Source organism: Sebastes fasciatus, chromosome 11, assembly GCF_043250625.1.
Source record: "Sebastes fasciatus isolate fSebFas1 chromosome 11, fSebFas1.pri, whole genome shotgun sequence".
Classification (NCBI taxonomy): Eukaryota; Metazoa; Chordata; class Actinopteri; order Perciformes; family Sebastidae; genus Sebastes; species Sebastes fasciatus.
Window position 1 is genome coordinate 18324801 of NC_133805.1, and position 8666 is coordinate 18333466.

An 8666-nucleotide genomic window follows, 5' to 3' on the forward strand; every position below is an offset into this window, starting at 1 on the left:
AAAAACTTTGTTTTTTGTTGTTATTTTTTTTATTTTAAAAGAGTTAATAAGTAAATCTAACTGCTGTCTGATTGTCAGTGATTCTATGCAGCTTCTAAACATATTTTGCCAGTTTCCTAATTTAGCATGTTGTCAGTTATTGTTCATTTAACTTTTAACTTGTTATCCTGGCTGATACAGTCTGTTGTTTCTGATAATAAGGTACATTTTGTTCATCTCTCCCAGTCTAATAATAGGTCAAGTATGAATTCTATGTTCCTATAGTTATCATATCTGATGCTTCACATAAAAGGTTTATGTTATCAGAAACAAATGACGTATAGTAGGAGCATACTAATGATTAGATCTGTTGAGCTATCTGTCCATCTTTTGTATATGTATGTTATGTTGTTATGTTATGTCATGTCATGGTATGACATGTCATGTCATGTAACGGATAATTATCTAGGAGCTGATGTTGTCACCAGATCGTTGCCTCAATCTTTTGCAGGCGGATTCTTAAAAAGGAAGGTATGCAAGACAGATGGGAAGCGATTGTATAATCAGTCTGTTACAAAGGCCAACGCCACTTGGACTATTCCACCCCCCTCTAGAGTGGTATGCTCTGTCTTCCCAGTGCAGTCCAGGAGGAGGAGAGGAGAGTTTTTTTGAGTTAGAGTAGTTTGGCCAATTAAGCCCAACACGAGTGTTACTGTGTTTGTTTGACTATTGTGTGCATTCATTGAACTGTTAGTACATTGCTATGGTGTATATATAGTATAGTTATCTTAAGAGCAAGAGAGTATCTTAAGAGCAATTGAGTGTCTGCTAGGCTAGTTTCCACCTGTGTATAGCCTGTTCTCAATGTTACTGCAGTCAATGCGCCTCTCTTCTGTCATTATCCATTGTCCATTGTTATATTGCTGTATTCATATTCAGTCTGTAAGTTTAGTCAGGTAATATGCCCATGCGCTTTTTGTTGTCATACAGTGTGTAGTCATGATAGCCTACTTATGGGTTGTATAGCATTAGTTCATTGTTGCCTAGCTGCCAGTTATTCCCTTTAATGGGATGATTTTTAGGTAGCTGATACTATTGTGGCCTCATGATCCACCTTGTGGCAGTAGCTGTACATAGCGGCACATGTCATTTAGTTCCTTAAAGCTGAAGTAGGTGAGATAGGAGCAAATATGATTTAAAAAAGTTATTTTTATAAAACGGTAGCTATTTCCTGACAGTAGTACATGAAACAGGTAACCTGAAAAAATATTGTGCCTCTGTGTCCTCCGGTGCTCCTAACGGCATGTGCAAGATTTCACAGATCGGAGGAAAACAAGCAGTAAGAGCTGATCTGAGGTCTGCTGTCCATCTGCTGTCTATGAGAGCCGGCTGTCAATCACTGACCAAACGGTCAAACTAGTCAGCGCTGATCAAATATGAATCAGTTGTTTGTGGGGGGTGAAGGTTGGTTGTTTGTTTGTTTTTAAAGAGGAGAAAGAAAAGGGCGGGAAAAAGAGACGGGGTGGGATGAGTATTTTTCGTGGCAGGGGTCGCTTATAATATCTCATGGTCCGACAATGTTATGTTATGATATTTTGTCTTTATTTATTGGTCTTTATTTGTATTTGCATTTGTATTTTTTTGTTTCCTGAGACATGTTACCCTTCTTAAGTTGCCCTCAAGCCCTGGAGAGGGGGCTGCTTGTCGGAGGTGTCTACTGTCACCCCTTTGCCCATTCTGAACAGTTCCCAGACCCGTCAGGAGAGAGCCTGGTCCGTGTTGGGAGAGGGATTTTTTTTTTCCTTTTCTCTCCTTTTCCCCTTTCTGTATACTTGTCAGTATGAGCCAAGTATATTTATGTATACTTTTGTCAAGTATATCTCTGATGAGAACATAAAACATAAACTGAAGGTATACTCTCTTATTTCAAGTTTAATAGAAGTATACTAATAGCACACTTGAATAAACTTCTTTTTGGTAATGGGTATCATTGTGTATTATTGGACTATTATTATGCATTAGCATGCAATGTTTGTAGGTGAACAATGCATCATAGTCTATTTGTTGATCACATGGTTTGTGTATAAATGCAAATCTGTAATATAACTAATAATTATAGCTGTCAGATAAATCTAATGGAGTCAAAACAACATTTCCATCTGAAATTTAGTAAAGCAGCAAATTTCTATTTAAATACAGTACTTGAATAAAGGTTGGTATTTTGCACCACTGCTAGTTTTAAGGTATTGTTTTAGTACTGTAAATACAGAGTACAACGTGTACTCAGCAGCAGTGTTTTTAGTGTGTGACACCAGCGCCATCTAGTGTCGGACCTTCAGTGTGAGCCTCCTCCTGATTAGCTGAGCGGTTGTCAGGACTGTTTACAGGAAACATGACTTCCAGGAAGCATAAATTGCTGAAAATAAAATAAATTAGATAGACAGCATGCATTCTCAGTGGGCTCCCACTTAACATTTGTCAACATGTTAAATCTGGTTTGGGAAATAAAGTGAAAATAAAATAAATCACTCTTAATGAGCACTTGATTGTTTACATCATAGACTAACCTTGACATTAGAAGAAATATTCTGTCTCTGAATAAACCTTATCAAAAGATATCTCATCACATCCGTCTGGAAGGACTATATGTGCAAGGAGAGCAGGAGGATAATCAGACAGAGCTGATACAGCTCTTTTTGATTGTATTTTTAAAAATTAACTGTTGATTGTATTCAGTGAGAGAATTACTATTTTTCTGGAGACTTAGAACAATAATTATTGAAATTAATGTAAAATCTTTAAACTACTAAACTATTATGGAACCATCACATAATCTATGATCATATATGAGGTGCAAATGTCCTACTCTTTTCCAATTGCTATAAGCCATCTGTAAGTGCCACTTAAGCCTCAGAATCAGAATCAGTTGTTATTCGCCAAGTACATACATACGAGGAATTTGACTCTGGTTTTATGAATCTCTCGAAGCGTACTTACACGGTAATAACAGCTAGAGACTAGGACAACAAAGCTGGACAAATAAAGGTGAGGAATAGACCAGACTGTTATGTACACAAGTAATGGAAAAATTATGTGTAAATATAAATATTTCATAAATATATACTGTAAATATAAAGCACCAATGACCATCAATAAAATAATAAATAAAAACATATCTATCTTTGGTCAAATGTTTATGTTGTTGTCTCATGTTATATATAAGTTATAATATAATTTACTTTCATACAACAGTTTGTTTTTATAGTTTATGTATATTTTGAATATTGTTTTATGCAGGTATATTTTTGTTGTTTACAACAGGAGATGGCGCCGTAATACAAAGAAAAGAAACTTGGTCCATGGTTAAACGGCCACTACACCATCTCATAAGTATATTATGAGGCAAAAGAACACAGTGTTGCACTGTTTGTATCAAGTGCTTCATTTAAGAGATTCCTTTTAATTGGATGTGTGAGAGGCTGAGGACCAAACCATCGCTTAACTGTCTGTCTGGATTTGTCCTGAAATCAGCTTTAAGGTAACCTGACATGGAGTCAAAAAATAAATCTGACAATATAAAACAAACATTCCATAAGTATCTTTAATTAAACATTATCTTTCAATTTTACATGAACAAATAATAGAGAAAAACATATAGACTGCCACAACAAAATATCATAAAGAAATATAAAATCCATAAGGACGGTAGGCCTCAAACCCAACAACACAGCCCAGTACGACTCTTTGGATAACTTACAGTCGTCCATCCAGTGTTTGGCAGAGTTCAGTGTGATTGGTCTGTCAATGGCAAAACAAAACATTCATGATTTCAGCAGGGTTTTATCTACAGACTGTAAGACAATGTGTGACATAATCTTGCTTTAGATACTCTACATGCTTGACATTTTTATTGTATATATTTCCACATAAGTTGTTTACTTGAATAGCTTAGTCCAGAAATTATGAAATGTCTGCCCTTACAGTTATCAGTTGTGCAAAAAAAGAAGCTTGTACATTGCTGCAGGCAGTGAACAGGTTTACATTTCTTTGTGTGTGCGTGCGTGTGTTTCTGTGTGTAAATATTAAAAGTATATGCAATAAAAGCACAAGTGTAAAGTGTGAAACATGCATTAAAGTGCATAAAATAATGCAGTGTGGAATCCAGACCAGTGGGCTTTTGGTACTCTAGCAAAGGTTTGGTTACATTCATGGAGCAACACCGTCCGTACACAGAAGGAAGTGGTGGAAGTGTTACATCAGTCAGTAGAAAGCTCAAACGTGACCCTGTTCCTCAGCTGGAGCTTTGAATTACAAGCTATGGTAACCGCTGCCTTTTATGTGTGGAGCTGTTTCAGTCATGTCTTTGGGGTAATGTACAATCGAGCCAAGAACACCTGCAAGGAAATCAAAAGGCATGGATTTTAGGCTGACATTCATGACAGAATAAATAAGCGTCTGTAACATAATGAGCTAGACTCTCACTGGTCAAGATTATTGGGTATCACTCCTAATAAAATTCTTATTTTTTTATAACAGAAACGATTATCCCGGGGTCACCCGCTGACCTGACAAGTGCAGTCATATACAGTCATAATAAAAGTGACGCCATACTGCATTACGTATCACCGAATGAATCAGGACAAAGAAAATTATAAGAGCACGCCCATCCAAAGGTTATGTGAGGTTTGAGTTAATTTAATATTTAACTCTATGAATCTTCTCCCAAGATTGTTAACTGAGTAGTCTACAGTGACTAAAGAGAAAACATAGGGATTGTTGTTTTCTTACCTCCAGGGTGCCTCAAACCTAGAAAGAGAGTGTGAGAAAGACAAAGCACATGACTATGCTTTAATATGTGCCTGTGAGCATAAGACTCCATACCAAAATCATGTGACAGGAGCCGTTTCAAAATATAGCCAAGTTATGCTGCATGTTAAGAGGGTGAATGAGGTATCACATTAAAGCAGATGTAAAGATGAAATAGTTCCTGCTGACAACATGCAGCACAAGAATGCACTCTACTGAATGCTGCTGTATCGTGAAGTTAGTTGCTGTGATAACAGGCTGTGCAACTTGTTTCATTATTATCCAAACGGAAAGTAAAACTCTTATTTACTCACCCTGTTTTTTGGAAAGGAGGAGGCTGATTATGGTTAGTCCTGCTAACACCAGAAGCGCCAGGAGTGGGATCAGAATCTGAGGAAAGGGCATCCCTGGAACTAGAAAAACAAATATAACTGTAACGCAACTGCATGTCAATCAAACTGGCCACTGTAAAATGTGTTGGTAACTGTATGTGAAGATGGACTGTAGCAATCACAGGGACAAACTGATGTTTTACTTTTGTTTAACCCTTTCATTTTTTAGCATGTATTGTGTCCTATGACTTGCAGTCAAATGGCATCAGCTGCCTCCACCACCACCAGCGGCAATCAGGATTTTTCCCCCTGATTTTCAACCCTATAAATAGTCAAAAATACATTTCGCACCACAATGTTTGCTCCAATATACCATCATAGTTGTTAAAAAAAATCTGGTTATTTGATTGTAAACATTGACAGCTGGTGTCCACAGCACTACTTTGTGGGTAACATGCAATCATTGGGTTCCACAACTTTTAAAGTTTGATGATAGTTACAAAATTTGTTCTCAAAAGCCAAAAAAGAATATATAAACCTGATTTCTCCTCAGAAAGCCTCAGTTCTCTCATCAGCTTGACGCATCCCTCCTGAAGGTTGGTCCTCTCTGTCTTTGTGCGCTGCTCTTCCTGGTCCCACAACACTTTGAAGGCCAGTGCTTCCGGTACGTTGGCTGTCCATGTGTCAGTATGGTCCAGAGTCAGATAGACTTTCCCATCATAGAACACACGGTCAGTCCAATGCAGCTTAGACCCCTCCAGTATGCATTCACGAGAACGAAGGACAGTGTGGTTTACTAGGGAGGAAGATAAAGGCCATGAGATTAGATCAGAGTTGAGGTTTTGATTATGTCAGTTTTCACTGTCATTACTGGTACATTGTGATTTCTTACTCAGGACGGAAGTCTGGTTGACACTGATAAGAGTTGGAGAGACTGACATGTCTTGGACAATGCGGTCAACTTCCTGGCTTTTGCCAGTGAAAGGGACTCCATTGAGAAGGACCTGTTCCATGACCCGCTGAGAACCCACCACTCCCCTCTGCTGAACCTGCACTATGATGGTATCTGATGGGGGAGCAACCAAAATACATGCATTAACAGTAAAACAGTAAAAAGAAGTAAGAATGAAGTCCTAATGTTACAGTATAGGCTTTACATTTCTGTAGGAATGTTTTCATGTAATGAAACAGGAGATTTCAATATAGGCTTTAAAGTGTAACTTGTGCAGAACATACTCAAATGTTAGATTACTCACTCAAAAGTAGTCCTGCATGGATATTTTACTTTATAGATTATAACTGTAAAGTCAAAAGTAAATGCACTCATTCTGATGAAGTGGGTTAAATTATGAATGCTTTTACATAAAATGATTTAATGTTGGTCCAAGTGGTACTACATAGGTCCAACCACTTTAAATGTTTGGTATTTTTCACTATTGCAATGCATTGTGCATAATTAATATGCAAAGTCATTGCATTTGTAGTGAGGGGAATGTATTGCTGCAGCTACCAGTTTTGTTACCTGTGTGGTGTTGTGTGTTTTATCAATATGCTCCCTCAGCCTATGTAAATAAGGGTGGATGATATACTAAACTTTCAATATAATGTAGTCAAATACAACAACAGCACCACTATCTATAGCCTCATAACTCAAATACCAATACTGTCGTTAACGTTACGTGTTTGCAAAGGCTAAAGTACATAAGTGAAAGCAGTTTTTTTGCTTGATTTAGCTATAACCTTAAACAAGTTTCACTTTCATGGTGTGACTTATTAGCGACGCAATGCAGAGACGAGCCTCTTACCTACTGGAACAGGATCCCCCAGAGATAAGTCGCATACAAGTAGCAAAACAATGCCAAGAAAACGCATTTCTAGCATTACTTGTTGTCGACTTTAAAACCCAGCAATGTTCAACCTTCAAGGAAGGACAAACGTCTCCAGAGTTATAAATAGAAAGGATTGTTTTAAGCCATTTAAGCGTAGCCGGAGCACTAATAGTATGTCCTAAAAACGTTCACAAATACTTCTAGACGGTCACAGCTCTCTCTCCTCCTCTTCACGGTTTCCTTCTCTTTAAATGTGCATCCCTTCTCTCCTCTGATTGGTTCATGTAGCTGACAGCTGGCATGTGGACTGGGAGGTGCTCCCTCGCAGATCTAACTAGTATAACAAGGTTGAGCTCTAGAAAGTGAGTTAAATACAAACAAAGAAGCACCTGAAGTAATCCTAACCCAGACTATCCGAGCTGGCAGCTTTAAGCGATTCAATACAACAATAACAAGTAGTAGGCTAAGGGTTAGTTTAGTGTGGTAACTATGGAAACAAGTAGTCATTCACCATGGCAACAGATGAGGACAGAGTCCTAAATGCATGGTCATGTCATGTTTACTATATAGATATGATAATTAAAGGTGTAACAAGAGACAGTAGATTAGCATGTTATTACTCTACATCTACAATGTGCACGACACTGTACAGGCCATCAGACTTTTAAATATATAATTCATACACCTTCTCACACAAAAATATATCTTATACTATACTGTATATGTTCTTAATGTATATGTTCTTAATATGCCCGTAGTTCTTAATATGTCCTTGTACAAAGTATTCCCTTTTATAATTGTAATGTAAATCAAATTATAATGTAAATGTAATATAACTTATTATTTTAATGCAGCTTCCCAGCAAAAAGCATTTCACACGTTTGTACCTGTATAACCGGCGTGACAATAAACATCTTGAATCTTGAATCTTGAATCTTGTACAACTGTCAAAAATGAAAGAGTCTTATATTCTATTTAAACCTGCCACCTATAACAATTTTACCAGCCCACTTAAATAAAAAGTAGCCCAGGTGAGATCCAACTGGCATCTTGCTGGGACACTGGAAGATCACGTTGATTCTTAACCCTCATCCTACAAACTGAGGTCCCCGCAGACCCAAGAGGTTTACTTTTTGTTAAATCTCACATTTGCTTTATTCTATCATTCCAATTTTTCATGACTTTGTCAATCAATTTGTTCCCTGACTTCATTTCTTTGTTTTCAATTTCTGTTTTAAATAGTGCTTTTAAAAAAAGACCAATGTTCTGCGGTGTTAGGGGACACCAGACAAAAGCATCCAATTGCAGCCTATGCAGTTGAAATAAATAAATAAAATGTTTGCCATGGGTCCTAATTTAAAGCATCACAGACACAGATGCACCAGACACAGATTTCCTCATGTGCTCATATGCAGATTAAACCTGCAGTAGGCAGAATATTTTTGGCATCATTTGGCAAAAATTCCATAATAACCTTTCAGCATTTTGTAATTCAAGAGCTCTGAGAGAAAACTAGACTTCTGGACCTCCTCATGGCTCTATTTTCACGCTTTAAAAAATACTAGTCCGTGACGGGAGACTTTGGCCGATCACAGATCATTTCAGAGAGAGATGGTTCCTACTGATTGTGCACCGGCTGATGGGCGGTGCTTGGTATTTCTTCAACTGAACTCAACATGGCTGCCGGGTCACAAACTATCTCATTTTACAGCTAAACAGC

General features: G+C 37.6%; 1 protein-coding gene across 2 annotated transcripts; it reads right to left on the bottom strand.

Moving 5' to 3' along the window:
* Positions 1 to 3562: 3562 nt before the first annotated feature.
* Positions 3563 to 7394, bottom strand: LOC141777221 (uncharacterized). 2 transcript variants are annotated; one of them, XM_074651274.1, is made up of 7 exons: positions 7126 to 7394; positions 6923 to 7094; positions 6010 to 6183; positions 5656 to 5913; positions 5100 to 5198; positions 4768 to 4785; positions 3563 to 4373 (listed from the first exon to the last, which is right to left on the bottom strand). In XM_074651274.1, exons 2-7 carry the CDS (start codon positions 6996 to 6998, stop codon positions 4288 to 4290), a joined length of 711 nt encoding a protein of 236 aa, XP_074507375.1. In that variant the 5' UTR covers positions 6999 to 7094; positions 7126 to 7394; the 3' UTR covers positions 3563 to 4287. The 2 variants fall into 2 exon arrangements, with proteins under 2 accessions (XP_074507375.1, XP_074507374.1); XM_074651273.1 differs by having other exon boundaries at positions 6923 to 7394.
* Positions 7395 to 8666: the final 1272 nt, after the last annotated feature.

What these genes read in the sequence shown, in the direction of transcription:
- LOC141777221 (XM_074651274.1), bottom strand. Translation starts at nt 6,998, where the DNA reads ATGCTAGAAATGCGTTTTCTTGGCATTGTTTTGCTACTTGTATGCGAC. An exon ending in GGGGGATCCTGTTCCAGTAG is followed by an intron (nt 6,184 to 6,922) that starts GTAAGAGGCTCG and finishes CTCCCCCATCAG; the next exon opens with ATACCATCATAGTGCAGGTT. An exon ending in GCTTTCTGAGGAGAAATCAG is followed by an intron (nt 5,199 to 5,655) that starts GTTTATATATTC and finishes TTGTTTTTCTAG; the next exon opens with TTCCAGGGATGCCCTTTCCT.